The sequence below is a fragment of the Aphidius gifuensis genome, linkage group LG6, assembly GCF_014905175.1.
Source record: "Aphidius gifuensis isolate YNYX2018 linkage group LG6, ASM1490517v1, whole genome shotgun sequence".
Lineage (NCBI taxonomy): Eukaryota > Metazoa > Arthropoda > Insecta > Hymenoptera > Braconidae > Aphidius > Aphidius gifuensis.
Window position 1 is genome coordinate 17,318,056 of NC_057793.1, and position 23,594 is coordinate 17,341,649.

The 23,594-nt window shown below is 29.7% G+C and overlaps 2 protein-coding genes across 2 annotated transcripts; one reads left to right on the top strand and one right to left on the bottom strand.

The window, feature by feature from the left end:
- Nucleotides 1-384: 384 nt before the first annotated feature.
- Nucleotides 385-3,956, top strand: LOC122859914 (coiled-coil domain-containing protein 1-like). The gene is made up of 6 exons (XM_044163597.1): nucleotides 385-478; nucleotides 1,467-1,885; nucleotides 2,271-2,568; nucleotides 2,674-2,802; nucleotides 2,983-3,192; nucleotides 3,742-3,956. Exons 1-6 carry the CDS (start codon nucleotides 385-387, stop codon nucleotides 3,954-3,956), a joined length of 1,365 nt encoding a protein of 454 aa, XP_044019532.1.
- A 3,646-nt stretch (nucleotides 3,957-7,602) lies between these two features.
- On the bottom strand, nucleotides 7,603-8,675 carry LOC122859915. The gene is made up of 3 exons (XM_044163598.1): nucleotides 8,649-8,675; nucleotides 8,474-8,573; nucleotides 7,603-8,285 (listed from the first exon to the last, which is right to left on the bottom strand). Exons 1-3 carry the CDS (start codon nucleotides 8,673-8,675, stop codon nucleotides 7,603-7,605), a joined length of 810 nt encoding a protein of 269 aa, XP_044019533.1.
- Nucleotides 8,676-23,594: the final 14,919 nt, after the last annotated feature.

A 23,594-nucleotide genomic window follows, 5' to 3' on the forward strand; every position in this document is an offset into this window, starting at 1 on the left:
CACTTAAACTTGCGTCTTTGGAAAAAATACGTTTAGCTGCTTCACGAGCTAAAATATCATCAGCTGCGTTCTTTGCTTCGGATATCGTGTCGATTTTTTGAATATGCAATATCGTGGATTTTACAGACTGCGTCAAGAAGATTAATTTCTAAGTCACCTTTTGCTAAACATTTTTCTAACTTGGTACCTGGTCCACAATAGGAATAACCAGGCAGATGAAGTTCAAATGGCAATTTGTCTATTATTTTATTGAGTATTCCTGTGCATCGTCGTTTTTTATTTTTTTTCTTTTGTGATGTATGCTCAATCATAGTTTATAACAGACTTATTTGTTGCGGTATAAAACAGTCGAATTTATATCATTTGTACTCAGTACTCATCACGATGGAATATCAGAAACAAGCTATTAAATTACCAGTTATAAACTTTGATATAATTACGTTAAAAAGTGGTGATGGTTTTAAAGAAAAACGTCACGGTGATTGACTACCAAATACAATAAGATGTGCAATTATTGGAGGAAGTAATTGTAGTAAAACAAACGCTCTAATGAGTTCAATTGTTGATCCAAATGGCTTACGATTAGCAAATATTTACATTTAAAGTAAATCATTATACCAACCAAATATCAATATTTGGAAAAATTACTTGAACCACTTGAAGAAATAAACTATTATTAATTGCATCAGAGAAAGCAATATGGTTTCCAAATCCAGAGCAATTTGACAACATCATAAAAATAAAATTGTGCAAGGTAATAGTAGATGGTGTGGGAAACCTTTATATTTACTTCAGTATCCAATATCGCATCGATGGCGCAAATTAAATAATGATACTTTAAGCTATGTTCCCAAGTCACATGTTATTGTTTATTTCTCTTTCCATCAAGTTTAATGAGTTTTTTTTTTTACATCATATGTAAACAAAAATATAAAATATTTTTATTTACGAAAGGATTTATTTTTGAATTTTTAAATCTGCCAGAAGCATCGGTCTATAGAGCAAGAAAGCTAACATATTTAGATGGTGTGAAAAAACGAGTAGGGTCCAAAATTCACAGTGGGACAAAATTCACAGTGGTACAAAATTTCTAGTCAAACTATTAGATGAGATAAAGACGATAGATGGATCTGAAATTTTTTGTCAAAAAACACTAAGAAGGAAAAACCTTTATGATAAGTGTTAAACATCGTATAATTTATAAACAATAAAAGCAACAGAAACCCTTGACTCTAAAGACACTATAACAATCGATAGTTGATAAACAACTATAGCGACATAAACTCTTGACTCAATAAACACTATACCAATTGATAATTTATAAACAATTATAGCCACATAAATCCTTGACTGAATAGACACATAAACGCTTGACTCAAAAGACACTGTGCTAACTGCTACTTTATAAATATACACAATTATAAATATTAATAATATAATTTTCTCATAAAAAAATTTTTTTCCAGTATCTAATTTGGATGAGGACTTCCAAATATCATTCAAACGTATCTCAAAACTAGACATGAAACCAGCAGTTGTTTTATGTGTTCAAGTTGATGAACTTATCAGTGACAATCCAGCTAAAATAAAAAAAACTGTGCCAACTTGTATAAAAATTGCAAGTAAGAAACCAACGAAGCTCTCTGACGAGCCTGTGGTAAAACCATTATATCTGAAAACTAAAAAACAATTGGGGTCCAAATTGAAAAGTAAAGCCACGGATGTTGAAAAAGCTGGTATCAATAATAATAAATTTGATGTTAGTACTTCTGATATTTTTAATAAAATGGAACAAGTTGACGATTTCGAAAAAGTTGATGATAATATTAAACTTGATGTTGGTGATTTTGATGATCTTGTTAGTGGATTGAATCAAGTTAGAGACGTAAAAAAAAACTGATAATAATAAACTTAATATTCGTAATTTCGATAATGCTGGTAGAATGAATATATCAACTTGTATGAAAAATTCAAGCAAAATAATGACGAAGGTTTTCGACGGGCGTGTGGTAAATCCATTCGCTTTAAGAAATAGAAAACAATTACTGTCCAAATCAAATTTTAAAGTTGAAGACTGTAAAAAAAATGGAAATAATAATATTAAACTTGATATTGGTAATGTTGCTGATATGGAACAAGTTGAAGATTTTAAAAAGGCCGATGATAATATCAAAATTATTGCTGGTAATTTTGATGATGACATTGGTGCATTAAATAAAGTTAAAGTTATTAAAAAACCTGTAAAAAAATATAATAAATTCATTATTTAGTTTAATGATGATGTCGGTGAACTCAATCCAGTTGAAGACGTTAAAAAAGCTGATGATAATAATGATAAGCTTGATATTGATACATCAGATATTATTAACGATACAAAACAAGTTCACGATGATATCAAAAATGATAAACTTGTTATTGGTACTGTTGGTGATATTAAACAAGTTGAAGATTTAAAAAAGGCTGATTACCATATTGAAGTTGATGTTGATAATTTAGATGATGATGTTGGTGGATTAAATCAAGTCAAAGACGTTAAAAAAGCTGATGATAATGGTGAGCTTGATATTGGTAATGTTGCTGATATGGAACAAGTTGAAGATTTTAACAAGGCTGATGATAATAATAAAATTATTGTTGGTAATTTCAATAATGATATTTATGTATCAAATCAAGTAAATGACGTTAAAAAAGCTAATATCAATAATAATAAACTTGATATTGATACTTCCGCTATCATAAATAGAATAAAACAAGTTCCTGATGTTAAACAAGTTGATAATGATAATAATAAACTTGATATTGGTAATGTTGCTGATATAAAACAAATTGAAGATTTTAAAAAGGCCGATGATAATATTAAAATTATTGCTGGTAATTTTGATGATGACATTGGTGCATCAAATAAAGTTAAAGTTATTAAAACATCTGTAAAAAAATATGATAAATTCATTATTAAGTTTGATGATGATGTTGATAATTCAGATGATGATGTTGGTGGATTAAAACAGGTTAAAGACGTGAAAAAAGCTGATGATAACGGTGAGCTTGATATTGGTAATGTTGCTGATATAGAACAAGTTGAAGATTTAAAAAAGGCTGATTATCATATTGAGCTTGATGTTGATAATTCGGATGATGATGTTGGTGGATTAAATCAATTTAAAGACGTTGAAAAAGCTGATGATAATAATGGTAAGCTTGATATTAATACATCAGATATTATAAACAAAACAAAACAAGTTGACAACTTTGAAAATGCTAATAATAATATTAAACCTGATATTGGTAATTTTAATGATGGTGGTACATCAAATAAACCAACTTGTATCAAGAAATCCAGCAAGAAAATAAGAAAGGTTTTTAACAAGCGTGGGATAAAATCACTTTCTTCAAGAAGTACAAAACTATTAAGGCCCAAATTAAATGTTAAAGCTGAAGATCTTGAAAGACAAAGAAAGATGTTGAGAACTATAAAACTATTAAGGTCCAAATTACGTGTCAAAGACGTTAAAAAAGCTGGAAATAATAATGGTAAACTTTATACTGATACTGCTGATAGTGTGGATAATATAAAACAAGTTAAAGATTTAAAAAAGGCTGATGATAATATTAAACTTGATATTGGTAATTTTGATGTTGGTGAATTAAATCAAATTAAAGTTGTTGGAAAAGGTGATAATCATGATAAATTTATGATTACTAATTTTGATGATGATGTTGGTAAATCAAATCAAATTAAAGACGATCTTAACCAAGCTGAGAATAATAATGATAACTTCGATATTGGTACTGCTGATGCTGTTGAAATGAAAGAAGTTGAAGATAACATAAAGGATGATGATAATAACAACAAACTTGATGAAAATAGAGCTGAACATCCTAAAAAATATAATAAACGGGTTTCGATTTACCTAAACGTACAACCCGTGCATCTTCAAAAAAAAAAATGTAATTGACGATATGTAAAAAAATAATTTTTTCTATTTTGTCTTCTTTTGTTTTAATTTTTTATTGGAAAATAAAATTATTAATGGTCTTAACTAAAAAATGTAACTACTTTCATTTTACCTGAATGTCCAATTTATTTCAAAACTACCTATAATCATTAATGAATTTAATTGCATTTTGTGTCTCTCTTAAAAATGCTTTACAAAGAATTTATGTCTTTAAGTAAAGTAGAGTGTCTTTTGAAGAACACTTTATATCATTCACCACTTTTGTTAAATACTTTTTTGGTATTTTTTTCGTCGGATATTATATACTGTTTCTTCAATTGTTGTTATTTTTCTATGTTAGATATTATTTATTGTTTTTATTACCTCAAATTCATTTGACAGTGTTAAAAGTTGAAAAGTGTTTTTTAAAAGACACTGTATTAAACTTACATACACAAAGAACTTTCGAAAAACCCTGTATCAATTAACCCTTCATATTTTTTTATTATAATGAATATAAATATATTACACTGAGTCTTTTGAAAGACCCTCACATTAGTAATCTTTGTATAGTGTTTTTTGGAACACCCTTTTCATCTATGAACAAATAATAACAATTAAAATAATAATTGATTTTTTAAGTACAGTACTAGAATTACATATACAAAGGTCTTTCAAAAATTGACAAAAAATTTAACATATTACACAGTGTTTTTTATAAGATTCTTATATTCGTGCGTTTAGTTCATCTAGTTCTAGTATCGGTTTATTCTAAAAGTTCGAACTATAATGGGTCTTTTAGAAGATCCTAAATATTTTTAAAATAACCTCCTCTGATAGGTGGCACCCAAATCATTCTTGACTGTGAATTTTGTCCCACTATGAATTTTGGACCCTACTCAACAAAATATCAAAAATTTTCTATGATCACAATTTTGAACTTCCGGGCTTCCGAGTAATTTTTGGAACGTACCCCTGCAGAAGATCCTAAGTTATTTTATGCGCATGCGCGAATACTGTGCTTCAGCACACAAAGCCAAATTGTTCGCTTGTGTGAACACTGAACAGCTTTATTCCACTCACAATAGGTGCTTTCTTTTGTGTATTTATTTTTGACGGAGGATAGGCCGAAAGGCTCAGCCGCAGTATTGGATCGATCCCCCCCCCCCCAACAAAAAACGTTTATAACTTTTAAACTAATTGTCGTAAAGACTTTGGATTTGGCGGCTTTGGAAATTCTATCGCCCCTAATAAAAAAACATTATCTATTCAGCCATTTTTTTTTTATTTTCCAAAAAGAGAAAAAAAACAAAATTGTGTTTTTTTTTCACGAAAAATACTATTCGTACGGGAACACTTATTTGAAAAAGTTATAGAATTTTAAAAAACGATTATTTCAAGCCTAATATGGAACCTCTGCGACTACTTCATTTTCAGTTATAGCTTGTGCCGTTTTCGATTTTTAGGCAAACAATAACTCGTGATTAAATGGTGTTAGAGACTTCATATTAGGCTTAAAACATGCATACTCGAAAAATCTATCACCTCTCCGAGAAAATTATGATCTATGAATCACATTTTTTATAAAATGTTTTCATAATAATGTTTTTATAAAATGTTTAAAAAAATCGATTTTTTTTTTTTTTTAATTTAGTTTTTTTTTTAAAAAAAAAAAAGTGGCTAAACACATAATTTTTTTTTCTTTCATGAGGGGCGATGGAGTTCCAAAAGGCGCGTTGTTTGAGTCTAATACGAAGTCTCTACTACAATTATATCAAAAGTTATTGCTTTCCTAGTTTTCGAGTAATTTCTGAAAAACGCTCTAACTTTCGAGAAAATCGTACTAGATACTTTGTATAAGACTTAAAAAGCATGTGTGGTAAAATCCTACAACTTTTACTCGAAGCTTTTTTCAAAAAAAATTTCAGTTTATAGAAAATTGTAAAAAATAGAATTTTTGAAATATTTTCGTAATTTTTTTTTCAAAAATAAAAAAAAATTGACCATGGCTGATTTAGCCTATCATGTACTACGCAACTATAGAAAAAAGGTGCTTTCCTTTGTGTATTTATTTTTTTTTCCTATTTATTTTCACGCGTGCGCAATTGAATGCGCAGTCGGCAAAAAGTCAGATTGCAACAACGTAGCGCATGAAGGGCTGGATCAGCTGTATTTCAATTCTTATTCTTCAAGAATTATTCGTTCTACGCCACTGCTCTTTCCTCATGTTTGCATAATATGCGCATGCGATTTTTTTTTTCTTTTTTAATAAATAATAAATTAACTAATATTAATGATAAACTAATTTTTGAAATTTTGGGATAAGAACATATGTAAACAAAAATCACTTACAATAGACATGAAAAAATTGTTTAGAACAATTGAAAAAAAAACTAAAAATTGTCAGAAGAAAAATCATATGCAACGGAAAATTTAGCACAAGTTGCTAAAAATTACAATGTCTTCACCTCCAGTTTGGCTGTTAACAGCTTGCTTTAAGAAATTGATGCAATTAATGAGCATCATTATTCCTGATAATGTTATGACAGCAAATGTGCTGTCAATCGGTTGGATCGAGCGTTGGGTAACCAGCCAACTTCCTGATGGTGGCGATCCATAATATATAAAGCATTCAAAATCATGAAACCTGAAAGTAGATAAAAAAAAAAACTTACCTGAAATTATTGACAGGGTGAAAAAGACTCTGGAAATAACAGGTGAGTTCGTTTTGAAATATATATCTACAGGAATTGTCAGTGCTGTCAACACGATTGATACAAGCGCTGTAATATAGATGATGATCACTGTTTCAAACCATGAAGGCCACAACAATTGTTTTACAACAATATCATCATTACCAAAAAATGTGTGGCATCCAGAATAGACCTTATGGAATTTCTAATCAGGGTATTTCAATTGATGGAAACAAACGTTAGTAATACCAATGTTTTTCATGGGACTAACAGCACCATCACCGTTGGGTATCATAAGTTCATTGCTGGAAAATAAAAAAACCGAATGAAAAAGGGATATTTATTTTTCAATAAATGAAAAATGGCATCAAAAGACAATGATAAAAAAAAAAAAAAAATTACCTTAGAAATGAATAGCCAAGGAACAAAAAAGCAGATAAAGATATTAACAACATAACAAGAGCCTGATATGGTTAGATTTTCTAAATCTAAAGAGCTAGAGAGAGAGCAAAATTATAAGAGAGAAAAAATATTAGTAAAAATGGTTGACAATCAATCTTCCATTGATTGTCACTAGATGGCCACAGTGATATATGACCATTTAGTCAGAACATTCTCCAGCCTTGACAAAGCTTGTCAACAAATCACTCATCTGGACTGACAGGCAACAGACATAATTTGCTGATTGGTCTTTTGAATGTTGAAGTACAGGTCGTGATGGTCACAACTCTGACTAGACCATCATCACCTGGGTGAAGTTGTATGACCCGAGCGAGCGGCCATTTAGTTGGTGGAACTCTTTCATCCATCATTATTACCATTGAGTTGAGTTGTATTGAGTTGTTGGATGTACACCATTTGGTACGTACATGGAATTGTTTGATATAGTCATTTGACCATTGGTTCCATAGTTGTTGACTATGTTTTTTTATCAATTGCCATCTTGATAATTTACCATCATTAATATCAATTAATTAACCCTCAAGTATAGCCGTCATTGCTCTACTTATCAAGAAATGTCCAGGCGTTAATGCTTCTAGATCATTTGGATCATTTGTCATTGGACAAAGAGGTCTTAAATTGAGTTGAGCTGATATTTGTTTAACTAGTGTGTCAAGTTGATGATACGTATATGGAGTTGCTCCCATGATTCTTGATAAATAATGTTCCATTGATTTAACACCAGCTTCCCATTTCCCACCTTGATGTGGTGCTCCAGGAGGATTTAGATGCCAATTCGTGCTTTCAAGGCTGAGTTGATGAGCAAAGTCACACATGTTGTGAGCTTGAGTGTTAAGTAATTGATGTTCTTTTATTGTACCAATAAAGTTGGTACCACAATCACTATACAAATTTTTACATTCACCTCGAAGTGATGTAAAACGTCGATATGCTGCTATGAACTCTTCAGTAGACAATCCATTAACTACTTCCAAGTGAGTGGCTGATGTTGCAAAGCACACAAACACAGCAATGTATGCTTTATATGTTTGTTTACATCTGCCAAGCCATTTTTTTAATATGAATGGCCCAGCAAAGTCCACACCAGTATTAATGAATGCTGGATTCGGATTACATCGAGCTGGAGGGAGTTGTCCCATGAGTTGTTGACTGACCAATGCACGTTGACGTGTACAAATAACACACTTCCAATAGACTGATTGGAATGAAATTCTTCCACCAATAATCTAATATTTCGTCGAGCTGTTGCTAACATGAGTTGTGGTGATCCATGTAACGCGGATTTATGAATTGATTCCAATATTAATGTTGTCAACTTTGACTTAATTGGCAATATAATTTGATGAGTAGCTGACTGTGTTAAATTCGTATTATTTAACCTACTGCCAACTCTTAATACACCTTCTTTATCTAAATATGGTGTCAATCGTATTAATGAGCTTGACTTTGGTAATTGTTCATGATTTTTTAATGCTGATATTTCCTGTGAGAAATATTGATGTTGTGTGTGTTTGATAAAATACAATAACGTCGTATCATATTCTTCTGTTGTAATTACCAATTCTTTTGGAGTTGCTGAAGTCATTTTTGTCTTATGTAAAAACTTGAGACACCAAGCACATACTCTCACCATTTTATTTAATGATGAGTGTTTTACAAGGAGTTGTTCAAGGATGTTGTCTGTATCTTGCTGAGTCGTGACTGATGCTGTTAGCACAGGTTTAATTTCGATGTCGATTGTTTTATCACAGTGAGTTGCTTGTAGTGTGGGCCACATGTCTTGTTCTTCCATTGATTGTCACTAGATGGCCACAGTGATATATGGCCATTTAGTCAGAACACTGTCTATCAGACGGAAAATTCCTGGTCAGGTCTACACGATCAAAACATTACTTGATCTTTTGTTGCATAAAACACCCATTAAATTTCATCAAATCTGACCAAAGAAAAACTAGAACGTGTTTTCGAATATTTTTCGAGAATCGGTCATTTTGATGACACTGGTTACTGAAATACTCAATTCCTCGTAAAGTTGCCTGTTTTTTTTTATTTCTAGGCATCGTAAGTGATACTCTTTAATTGATTATTATTGATAATTCAACGGAACTCAAAGTTTTCATCGACATATTGTAGTAAAATCTATGTTTCTTATATAATTTAAAACCGAAAATTCCTTATAACAAACATGCATCATTGTCGACCGATCGGTCAGTTTGATGACATGGGTTATCAAAACTCACGAATTATCGGTACTGTTGAGAAAATGAACGAGTTGTTAAAAACAAGGTTTGAATATATGATTAAGTTTTTCTACTCTATTAGGCTTTGATACAAAGGTATAAACATATTAGATTGCATTTAGTTAAAAAGATTGTTAAAATTTGCTCAATTTTTTTGAAATAAAGTCCTTTTTTTTGAAAATTATTAAGTTGTTAAAAACAAGGTTCAAATTAATGTCTGAGATTTTTTTTTCTCTATCAGGCTCCGATACAGGAGTATGAACAAAATATAATGCACACAGTCAAGAAGATTATCAGAATTTGCTTTACGTTAGAAAAGTAAGATTTTTGGCTTTCAATAAATTTGGTTTTCAGTACAAACTTGTGTACGTTTGTTGAAAAATGTTCGAGATTAGAGGAACTTGTAATATTTACGACGTCTATTCAAAAACGTAAAAGTGACTCGTTTTATTGGGAGTCGCTCATCTTTTGTAAACAGTAGACAAACTTTTAGGCATTTGTATGGTGAAACAGAGCTATGGTCTCTCGTTTTGATTTTTCAAATGACCAAATATTACTGTCTATCAGACAGAAAATTCCTGGTCAGGTCAACACAATCAAAACATTACTTGATCTTTTGTTGCATAAAACACCCATTAAATTTCATCAAATCTGACCAAAGAAAAACTAGAACGTGTTTTCGAATATTTCTCAAGAATCGGTCATTTCGATGACACCGGTCACTGAAATACTCGATTCCTCGTAAAGTTGCCTGTTCTTTTTTATTTTTAGGCATCGTAAGTGATACTCTTCAATTGATCATTATTGATAATTCAACGAAACTTAAAGTTTCCATCGACATATTGTTGTAAAATCTATGTTTCTTATATAATTTACAATCGAAAATTCCTTATAACAAACATGCATCATTGTCGACCGATCAGTCAGTTTGATGACACGGGTTATCAAAACTCACGAATTATCGGTACTGTTAAGAAAATGAACGAGTTGTTAAAAACAAGGTTTGAATTTATGATTAAGTTTTTCTACTCTATCAGGCTTTGATACAAAGGTATAAACATATTAGATTGCATTTAGTTAAAAAGATTGTTAAAATTTGCTCAATTTTTCGAAATAAAGTCCTTTTTTTTGATAAATAGTTTGTTTTTAGTACAAACTTGTGTGCTTATTTCGAGAAAGTTTGGAATTAGAAAAGCTTGCAATAAATACGACCTCTCTTCTAGAACGAATAAGTTACTATTTTTAATAGGAGTCACTTATGTCTCCTATAATCAGTACAGAAACTTTGCGAATTTGATTAGTAAAACGTAATGATAGTCTCTCGTTTTGCTTTTTGAAATGACTGAATATTACTGTTTATCGGACAAAAAATTTTTCTGCTATATTATCAACCGCCTCCCCTGTGATTCGTCGTGTTTCCTCCAAACTAATCGATTTCAGATTTTGATTATTGTTTGCGAATATTATCAATCCTTCATCCGTGATTTCTGTTCCTCCAACATTCAGGTGTTGAATGTGAGAACATGCTATTAGCACATCGTCATCCACTGCCGGCACATCATATAATATTAGATTCGTAATATTAGTACCCAAATTTATTGCCGATATTAATTGATCTTTTTCTAGTCTGTAGCTTGCAGTAATGTCCAATTTTTTTAAATTTTTCACAGTATTTATTAACCACTTTAATTCTTCCCCGGTGACATCACTTCCGATTAAAGACTATGATATTTCTAAAATTCACACTCTTATTGCACTTAGAATAACACCAAAATTAACGTCTCCGCAAATTGATAGCATCAATTACATATTTATTATATCTTAAAATCCTCTATTCGATCATGCAATTCCGTAATTGTTGTATCCAAATGTTCTGTCAATAATAGTTCTCCTCCAGTTTCTTCACATTGTTGAATAAATGCCACTCTTTCTGATCTATTTAAATATTTGCAAATTTCAATAATGTCGTATATTTTAAGTATCTCCATTTTTCTATTTTTTTTTTTTTGTAAATAATAATGATTTTATTTAAAGTATTTTATTAATAAATTTTTCAGCACTCAGTGTCAAGGCTATTTGCATAATGTGTTTGATTAATTAGCGTCGGGCGTCGGCCGGTGATGCGTTCCCCTCTTTTTCTTTTGTGTGATCATATGGGATGCATTCATTGTCTTACCGTTGCATGCGATCTCTTTCTCTAATTAACTGCACTCTTTTATTTTCTCCTCACGCTGGCTAACTGCATGTGCATCTCCCCTTCTCGTCGTCTCCGTTTTGTGCTAATCTTCTCCTTGATGACCACCGTTGAGGCGTCCACTTGTAGATTTATTTAATTAACTTATTGATTTGGTATATATTTTATTGAAGCGGTGTTGCCAATTCACTCTATATTCGTTGTTCCAAGCTCCGTTGAGATGACCATCGTTGCATTCAATATTTTATTTGTATTTATGTATATAGTGTTAAGATTTTTATATTGTGTGTATCATGAATTGTATATTGATGTTGTATGATATGTTTAGTTTATTTGTTTTCAATGTTTCGGTATTGTTTTTAAATGTATGATTTGAGGATAGGTAAATTTGAGGTATTAATTTTTATTTAGGTATTCTAACATGACTTGAGCTGCTAGCATCCGAGCTTCAATTAATGACTCTCCCCCAGTAATTACGTGTTCTTTATTTACTTGACATTTTACCATAAATATTGTTTTATTTTTATTATTTATTAGCTCATTTACTTTTCCGATGTAAGTATAATTTGGTATTAAATAGTGATTAATTTTACAAAATTTTTTTAATTCATCTGTACGACAAAAATATTTTCTAGAATTTCCGACCGGTGTTATTTCGTAATACTCGTTATCAGTCATAATCATTTCAATTAAAGCAAGTGTTGCATTATTTATTGTGCGGTCAAAATTTCTTCCCCATTTTATTGTTTCATAATTTCCCACTTTTATTTGTATAAATATTTTTTTATTTCTATTTAATTTTTGTGTAGAACTAACGTCATGGTAATATGGTGTTGTGTGCATTAGCTTGGCAATTTCGTCTAGTATTATTATTGGATGTATTTTAATTTCTTTAAAATATTGGTTTAAATTGAATCTATTTACGAGAAAACATCTACTTGACATACGAATTTTTGCTTCTCTCAAAATATTTTTAATTCCCATTATTCTGATTCTGTCTTCATGTTTTTCTATTTTGCGAGTGCTTAATTTATTATATTCATCATAATCTAAAGGTTCAGGTGCGTCATGATAAAGTGTGCTATTGCAAATTGATTTAATAAATTTTTTTTCAAGTAATAATATATCTATCTCATCAGTATTTTTAAATTCTCTTTCTTTTATGCTTTGAAGTTTACTAATAACTTCATTTTTATCTTCGTCTCTAAAAAGAATGTCATCGTCACTTTTATTTTTGGTAGCAAATTCCATAAATTCATAAACATTTGTGTTATACATTAAAAAGGTTTGTGTTACAATTTCAGGTAATTCTTTGTCTGTCACTAAATTGTAATAATAAGAAAGTATCTATTATGCATTAGAGAATTTTTATTTGCCCGTGAATCAAAAATATATTTGGAAATATAATATTCTAAAGGAATATTGTACTGGCAACGAATTTGTGTATTTGTTTTTATTTTGTAAACTTGATATTTTTCTGTATTTTCTAATTTAAATTCTTCAAGTATATCGGGTAATGATTTTTGTATAATTGAATTTAGTGTAGTAATTTTTGCTTGAGAAATGATAGTGTAGTGTGTGTCATAGTAATCATAGTGTATTCTTTGAATTAAATTTTCGATGATGTCGTGCAATATTTCTAACGCCATTTTTTTTTGTTGATTAACAAATGATTTTAAATTGAATGCCAAACGGTGATTTTAGTAATTTTTTCTGTAATAATAAAATATATGTCTTTAATTTATGTGAGAGAAAAAAAAAATTTAAAAAAAAAAAATTTTATTTATTATTTATAAAAGTTCAATTTTTCTAGGAAAGTTTTTGTCTAATATAAAAATTTTTTTGAAGTTACTTTAGTCAATATATGAGATCTTTACTTTATTTTTGTGAACTTTTCTAACCTTCCCTTTTACCATTATTTTAATATTTTCATCCCCACAAATTTCTACCACCTCATATGGACCCTCCCATTGATGTCCAAATTTTTCTACTACCCCTTCTTTTAATAAAAATACTTTATTTCCCTCTTCAAAAACTTTCGGATTAACATATCTATCGTAATATTTTTTTGATTTAGCTTTAGCTAATTTTAAATTTTTATTAGCCTCTTCTTGAACGTTACGTAAGTCAGTATATAATTTAATCAAATATTTTTCATAAGTTATATTATTTTCGCTAATTGGTGGAAAACTAGAGGGCATTTTTGCTAATCTTCCATATACTAATTGATGAGGAGTATACCCAGTTCCCTCATTACTTGTATTATAGGCAAACGAAGCTATTTCGCATGTGCTATCCCAATCATTATTCCCTTCATAATTAATTCTTAAATATTCTTTTAATACATGATGTGATCTTTCTATTGAACCATTACTTTGAGGTCTGTAAGCAGTTGTTCTATAAAATTTAATTTTAAATAATTTAGCTACTTCCTTAAATAAAGATGACATGAAATTAGTTCCTTGATCTGTTAAAATTATTGTTGGTGGACCAAATATACAAACAAATTTTTTTACAAATGCATTGGCCACATGTGTAGCATCAGTTTTAGATAATGGAATGGCTAAAGAAAATTTTGTTAATTGACATTGAAGTGTAAGTACATATAAATTTTCCCTTTTTGTTTTAGTTAATGGGCCAACTATGTCCATTGCAATTTTTTCGAATGCGTATGTAGGAGTGTCAGTAATATGCATAGGTTGTCGAGTTCTAATACGCGTTAATTTACTTAATTGACATTTCTTACATTTTCTAATAAAATCTACAATATCTCTTTTCATACAAGGCCAAAAATAGTCCTGTCTTAATCTGTCATACGTTTTTGTCATACCCTTATGTCCATTTGCTGCCGACCCATGATATTCATCTAGTAATATTGCTCGAGTTTCAATATCCGGAGTTTGGATCAAAGAATTACATATAATTATTTGTATATTAGTGTCTTGAAATGAGGCACTTAATTTATCTAAAATAAATTCCCAATATATTTCATCAATTTGTTCTGTTTTTCTAATACAAAATATTTTAGTATTAGTTCCCAAAATTATATTATATAAACTAGCTATACTTTCAACTATTGCTTCTTCCGTGACTCTATCATTTTGTCTATATTTAATTGGAATTATTAAACATGGCTTTAATTTATATTTAACTCTCGATAGTCTAATAACCTCAATTATTTCTTTCGCCCCTTCCCCTTCTATCTACCGCTTCCCCCAACATTGTTGTAAAAATTACCATTGTTCCTGGTGTACTTAATAAATTTTCCCTTGATTCTACAATATTTTTATTTATTTTAATAATATTTGGAATTCTTTTTAATTTTTGTAATATATTATCATCATCTTTAACCCTTTCTAATTCACTATCGCTTAGCAAATGGTTCCCACTGTCATTAAATTCTTCCTGTTCTACCTCTTTTACATCTTCAATATTTAATTCATTATTATTATTATTACGAATATTTTCATTAATTATATCCTCCTCATCTTCACCATCATAACTCAAACTTTCATCATTCAATTGTTCAATATTTATATCATTTATATTTTCATCATTACTTCTACCATCAGTATTATTTATTTCATCATCAATATTATCATTTTCGAATTTTTTATCACCTTTATTAAAATCGCCTGAACGTACCTTCTTTTTTATTTTTTTGTTTAATAATAAATTATCAAAAGAATCCCCTGAGGATATCTGTTTTTCCCCGTAACTAAAATCCGACAATTCATCTACTTGGTCATTATCAATCTCTTCAAACTGTACCACGCCTCTAGAAGTAGAGAGTTGTGGGTCAAAATTATTTAAATCAAACTTTTTTGAAAGAATTTTATCTTCAACAATATTTACTTTATTATTTTTTTTATTTGAATCATTATTATTTTTCATTTCTTTTCGTACTGTAACATTACTATCCCATCCCATATCATCAAATGTAAAATCAGGTTTGATAACTCGTTTTGTTGGTCTATCATCCCCCATATTATTATTATCTTCAATATTTATATTAACTTTATTTTTATTTTTTTTTATATTATATGGTAACATTGTAATGTCGTCAGCGTCAACGTAGTGTGGTGCATTTCGTACTGATCTTTTTAGACTCCACTCGTCACTCGATGACCCTGACAGATCAGGTGTCACTTTATTATTTTTCCGTTTCTTATGTCTTTTTTTATGCGTATTACTAGTGTCATCAGATGACGAAGTCTTCTGTCTTTTTCTACATGACCCAGTTTTATTAGTAAGAACAAACAGCTGTTTGATACAGTTTATCGCTTGGCGCTCTACATTGCTCTCCGCATCAAGTTTCGCTTGTGGAATGTTTCTCGACAAGGCATCCGCATTTGCGTTAATACGACCTTGTTTATATACAACGTCATATTCAAAGTCTTGCATACTAAATCGCCACCGCACGCACCTTGAATGGGTAGATTTCATAGAATTTAACCATACCAACGGCCTATGATCTGTTACTAAAGTAAACTTTTTACCGTATAAATAAGGTCTAAATTGATTAACAGAATAAACAATTGCTAACATTTCTTTTTCGATAGTACTATAATTTTTTTCGGCATTCTGCAGGACGCGGGATACATAAGCTATAGGCAAATCTTGACCAATAGGTCCTTGAGATAAGATTCCAGCAACCCCAACATCACTAGCGTCTGTCGTTACTATAAATTCACGCGTAAAATCTGGATACTGTAATATCGGTGATTTTAATAAACATGATTTTAATCTAGTAAAAGCCTCTGTACACTCAGGTGTCCAGTTAAATTTAGTATTTATCTCTAGTAATTTTGTAAGAGGTTTTGATAATTTGGCATAGTCAAAAATGAATTTACGGTAATACCCTGTTAAACCTAAAAATTGTCTAACCCCTTTAACGTTAATGGGTCGTGGAAAATCTTTTACTGCGATCAATTTTTTTGGATCTGGTTTTACCCCGTGTTCAGTTATGACGTGACCTAAATATAACAATTCCTTTTGCAAAAAATTACATTTATCGGGTTGAAATTTTAAATTAGCGGCTCTAAACCTTTCAGCTACTTTCTCAAATTTATCTACATGTTCGTCTAGGGTTTCTGAGTAAATTACTAAGAATTTATTTGATTTATATTTTTAAGAGCTGAGATTTTAATTATATTAACTTCGGCCCCAGTGTCAAGCATTAAATTACAAATACCTTTTAAATTTTTAGTATATAAAGATATAGAAGGAATCATGGTTGATTTAGTTAAATTTATTTTAGCAATTAATTTGATTTCTGTGCCTGTTGGTTCAATTGTGTTTGAGTGTGACTGGGTGTTAGCCGTTGTGGTGAATCTCCACCCTGATTCACTGGCTTCGCATCGTTTTTTGATAATTCAGATTCGATTCTAGCTCTAATTTCCTTATACATGTTACATCTAGATATATCATGTCCCCATCTTTTACAAATTTCACATTGACCACTGTATGTTTTTGTAAATTGAGAATTATTATTATTATAATTACGATTATTATTTAATTGTGGACGATCATTAGAATTTCTTTGATAATACCCGGTTGTTTGATTCTGATAGTTATTACGTTGATATGAATTATTATTTTCACGAATATTATTATTGGCATTTCTGTTAGAATAATATCTCTGTGTTGGTGGAGTTTTATTTTGTTCCCTATGAGAAGTACTTGGTTTGTCATTTGACTGAATGGACTCGTTATTATTAGTATTATTATTATTATGAACAAATGGTTTATATTGATAATTATTATTGTATGGTTTATTAGTTACTTCATTATTATTTTTCTGACCAATGGTAGTAACAACATTAATATCGTTAGGACGTCTGAGTTTAATTGTTTCAACATGCTCATTATATAATTTCTTACTAGCGTTCCAGACATCTAAAAATTTTTCACATTTAATTTGTTTACATTCCAATACCATACGTACATCGCGAATTAATCCTCTAATAAATTGTCTAATAACTTTCTCTTCAATTTTGTCATTATTCATTCGCCCAAATCCGTCATTATCTCCCTCATTACAATCAATTAAATCGCTATATAATTTGTAAACTCGATTACCATATTCATCAATATTTTCATGATTTCTCATAACGGTTTTAGATAATTCATTCCAAATAGTATCAAACGAACGTCCAGTATAAGTTATTGTACGTAATAATTTATTTAAATCTTCAATAGATGTAATATTTTCATTACTTATTAAATTAGCTTTTGGCCCAACGATTTTATTTTTCAAAGACAAAACAAATCCCTGTTTAAATATTGGATTTAATAATGCTAAAGCATCATGACAACTTTTAATAAAACCGCGAATAGAGTTAGTGTGTCCGTCGTAATTAGGAACTAGACTGAGAGCATATTTAAATTTGTATGGCTCAATATTTCAATATCCGGTGATGGACATCTACGTGTTTTTACGTGTGTAGTTGGCTCATTATGTTGTAAAAAAAATTGGTTTCTTTGTGGACTGACACAAGTACGTGTTTGATTTGAATTTAAAATATTTGGTTTAGTGTCTGTGTGTTGCGTGGCCTGATTATTTAAATCTTGTGTAAGAGAATCAATGCGTTGATGACATGCTTGTATGATTGATTGTTGATCGTTAATTTGGTCAATAAAAATTTTTTCCCTTTTAATTCTTTCCAAATTTTGATTTAATTCATAATCCGATTTTTCTTTAACTACCTGATATTGATAACCATACTGTTCACGTAAATCATGTAATTCTTCATGTACAAGAGTACTGGCTTCCTCAAGTACTTTTCTAGTATGAATTTCATCTTTAAGTTCTTTTTCTAATTTAGAATTTTCGATTTTCAATTGATCAATAACTTTAGTAACTGTTCTACCACATTTTTTTAATTTATTTATATCTTCAAAAAATGTTTCATATAAAGGTTTTGGGTTTTCTGTAGGTTCTTCTTCGTTAGTGTATTGTACTAAAGGAGTTTGATTTTTAGAAGAATATTCCATTAAATTAGCTTCTAAAATAGATATTTGCAAAGATAAATTGTCATCGTCTAGTTGTCTTGTCAAGTTTTGTAAATTAGAGAAGTCTATTTCCTCGTAAATATCAGAACTCCTGGAGGTCTCATCAATATCAATTAACGACATTTTAAATAATTTTAAAAACAATTTTAATGAATTTATATGACTCTTGTAAAAAAAATTTAATAATATAAATTCGAAATATAAAAATGTAAAATATTAATGACAATAAAGCACTTATTATTTTCCCATCACGAATTATTAATAAATTTTTCTACACATTTCACTTTGTATCCCACTTCTGACACCAATTTTGTTACGAGACAGGTTTATTTTTATTAATATGAAATAATTTAATTGAACTTAAGGAAACAAAAACAAAAAAATTAAATTATGAATGTTATTTAAAATAAACAAGTCAGTAAACAAATGTTTGATTTTACCTAATTTTGTTATTCCCTACTGGGTAACAGGATTTAGGAGAGGAAAATGTGTTAGAATTTATAAAAATACCTTGATGTTGAATTTGTGTAAGTCCAGTATGTGTGAGGCGTGTCAATGTGGATGATCGACCTGTAGATGTTGTAGTAGTCTGAACTTAACACAACGATATGTCAATAATTCAATGATAATGGAATTTTTGTTTAGTGATTGGTTTTAAAATAATTAACACAATTTTTATTTAATGTTGAATATTTAATTAATGATTAAAAAGTATACGTTGAGATTAAAAACAAGAGTGAGTGTTGTGACATTGTTACAGTTTTTATAATCTTGGTTTTGAAAATAATTTGTGGTAGGAATATTGCTTTGACCAATCCTAAAACATTGTTCCCATGATAGTCAGCAAATTCTTGTATATGAAATCTTACAGAATTATATTTTATTTTATTAATTTCTAGAATTAAAAATGAATAAATCGGCGAAAAAATATTCCCGTTGACTGTTGATGCTATATGATCTTAAATGTTGGTAAAAATGATTGTGTTACATCCGGTGAATTTAATTCTAATATTGTAGACTATGCAAATACGTCACACAATTATCCATAGATTTTCGCTTGCAATCATTCGACATTAATATTTTTCTGATTTTTAGGTTAACCAAACAAATATTAAAATAAAAAAATTCAAATAAAATGGATTTAACCACACAGTGCAAACGATGCCGAGAGGATTATCGAAAAATAGTTGAACGTTTACATCAGGTCCCGGATCATGATCAAATCAATTCTAAAATTATTCCATTACGCAGAGATATTGCAAATTATAATAGATCATGTGCAAGTCTGTCAGGTGCTCATAAAAAATGCACTCAGGCAACAGTGGCAATCCTGACGACTTATTCATTCAGATTGCAAAGTTTGCAAGTACGAGATGCAGGTGTATCTTGTACAGTTGATGTATCAAACGCTTCTGCTGAAAAATACATTGAATGGCAAGATTTGGAAAATTTATTCAAAAACAGGATGAAGACTAGTGTTATAATTAATTTGAAACATGAAGATATAAAAGACTTTCTTTCTGATGTGAAAGAAATGTTAAATAGTCAGTTAGCTCTTCTTTTACAAGATAAAAATGCACTCGAAGTGTATTCACTTATTAGCTTTCGACTATGAAATCGAAAAACCATCGAATAATAGTGTAGAAGTTGAAACAAAATATTTCAGTGAAGGCAGTTTTGAGGTTTTACAATCATCAGATCTAAACCAATTATTCAAAGAAAATTTTGAACATTTTATAGGAGATGTTGAGGAAGCTGAATTAAATGGATCTGGTTGGAAACTGCTGGAAATTCTTCATCTTAAAATCCAAGTAAATAATTACATACCAATGCAAGGTGGTAATTCATCATTCGTGTAAATGCTATCATGGATACTGAAAACACACTCAGTTGTAAGCGTAAAAAATTCTGATAATTTTTGTTTTATATGGTTAGTTTTAGCATGTTTATACAAAGTGCCAAAAAATAGTAAGTTTTTATTATATGAAACATTTTAATAAAATAAATTGTAGCGGAATAACTTTCCCGATAACATGGGAATAAAGCAAAGTTTTCAAAAAACAAAATAAGTAAAAAATTAATATTTATGGTATATGATGATGATGATGATGATGTTGTTGTTGTTAATGATTTCAATTCACGAAAAAATTTGTCACAATATCATTTTGCAGTGATCAAAAACCTATCGAGATTAGTGAGCTTACAAATTTCTAAACGTAATTTCTAAATCTAAACGAGATAAAGAATTACAATTTTCAAATGCTAAAAAATGTCATCTTTGTGATAAAAATTTCACGAAAAATGACGTACGAGTACGAGATCATTCTCGTTGAACCTCAGAATACCGAGGTGCCGCCCATCAAATATGCAATATAAATTATCAAGAATCATGTATCATTCCTGTAGTATTTCACAATATCACAGGCTATGATGCACATTTCACCATCAAAAAACTGAAAAACCAGTTCCGAGGTGAAATTGATATACTTCGAATCAACAAAAAAAAGTATATTTCATTCACAAAATCTGTTAAAGATACCCGAATAAATTTCAGATTCATCGACTCATATAAATTTATGGCTCGTTCCATAGATTTATTATCAAATAATTTAGATGATAATAAAAAATCGATAACAAAAAGATTCTGTGAAAATGATGATGAATTCAATTTAATGACAAAGAAGGGAGTATTTCCGTATGATTATCTTGATAAATGGAAAAAATTTGATGATACAACACTTCCATCGAAAGTGAATACATATGAGTTAAATCGAGCACATTATTATACACTACCTGGACTTAGTTTCAGTGCAATGTTGAGATATACTCAGATTGAATTGGAATTGTTAACAGATCCTGAAATGATGTTGTTTATTGAGCAAGGCATTAGAGGTGGTTCATCACAAGTCTCAAATTGATATGGAAGAGCTATCAATCGATAGATGGGCAGTGAATATAATATTGAAGAAGAAGAGTCATTTTCAATGTATTTTGATTTAAACAATATGTACGGAGCTGCAATGAGGGAATATCTTTCAACATGTAAATTTCAATGGATTGATAACTTTGATATATCAGCATTGAATTTAATTGCTGATAATTCAAAATGTGGATACATTCTTGAAGTTGATTTAGATTATCCTGCAAGTTTGCATCATCATCATAAAGATTTTCCGTTAGCACCAGTACGCGAAAAACCACCTCTAGAAACCAGTAAAACTCCAAAATTATTGGCAACTCTAGACAATAAGAAAAATTATGTCATTCATTATAGAAATTTGAAACAATATTGTTCTTCAGGGATGATTATTACTAAAGTTCATCGTGTTCTAAAATTTGAACAAAGTACATGACTTAAACCATATATTGATCTTAACACTGAGTTACGAAAACAAGCTCGTAATGCATTTGAAAAAGATCTTTAAATAAAGAAATTTATTTATCAATGCAATTTATGGTAAAACACTAGAGTCTGTAAGAACTCGTAAATCAATAAAACTTGTACAAAAATATGGTGGTAGGGGTGGAGTCAGATTTTATATCTCAATGCCAAATTTCCATAGTCACTTAATCATTGATGATCTTGTAATGATTGAAATTAAACCAACAAGTATACTTTTCAATAAACCAATTTATCTTGGATTTTCTATATTAGAAATTTCAAAAACATATATGTATGATTTCCATTATAATTTGATAAAACCAGAGTATGGAGATAAAGTCAAGTATTTATATGGTGATACTGATTCTGCTGTTTACCACATATTTAGTCATAATCCATATGATTTGATACGTAATAATCCTGATAAATTTGATAGATCTGATTATCCAAAAAATAATCAATATGGAATTCCATTAAAAAATAAACAAGTTATTGGTATCATGAAAGATAAAAATAATGGAAAAATAATAAAAGAATTCATAAGTTTACAGAGTAACTTATACTCTTTCGTTATAAAAGATAAGAATAATTCATTAAAAAAACGTGTTCATATAAGAGTAAAGGGTGTAAAAAGATCAACTGTAAGGCAGATAACTTTTGATGATTATGAAAATTGTTTTATTAATCATGTTATTTCAAAAAAGTCACAAAATATTATAAGATCTCATAAACATAAAGTAACGACAAGAACAACTGAAAAAATTGCTCTTAGTTGGGAAGATGATAAACGTCAGCTAATTGATGGTGAGACGGACACTCGGCCTTCGGGTTATATACCTGTTCATCGAATGTGTTTGGGAAAAAGTATATATAAAAGAAAATATGAATGATGTAAATAAAAGTTGTATAAATGTATATAATAAAAAATAATTGTTAGAAAATAAATACACATTGCTTTTAAGTGTTCCGTAGGACACTTATGTTTTCGCTTTTCTGTGACTTTTTGTTATTTCAAGATAAAACGTGGAGTCCTGAATCAAATTGGCTTGTGAGATGCTTATTTTCTTTATTTTTTTTTGGGCCAAAAGCAATCGTCATATTTATTTCTAATTTTGGGGCCTTATTAGATTTGATATGCCCATATTTAGACGGTAGTGTCACAAACTGTTTTTTTACAATATTTTTTGAACCGCTGAACCGAATTAGTCGATGTTAAAACAAATTTAGGTTTTTTTTTTCCAAAAACAGACATGATGTTTTTTCTTACTTTTTGGGCCTTATTAGATTTAATATGCCCATTTTTGGACATGGCCCAATTCCAAATATTGACCGATCAGTTCCGGCATTGTTTTAATCAACGACGCTTCATCTGTAGACTCTACGATATTTTTTTCAAATTTCTCGGTCGTTTATTTTTTTTTATATTCAACGATAGGTAGTGTCACAAACTGTTTGTTTACAATATTTTTTGAACCGCTGAACCGAATAAATCGATGTTTTAACAAATTTAGGTTTTTTTTTTCCAAAAACAGACATGATATTTTTTCTTACTTTTTAGGCCTTATTAGATTTAATATGCCCATTTTTAGACATGGCCCAATTCCAAATATTGACCGATCAGTTCCGGCATTGTTTTAATCAACGACGCTTCATCTGTAGACTCTACGATATTTT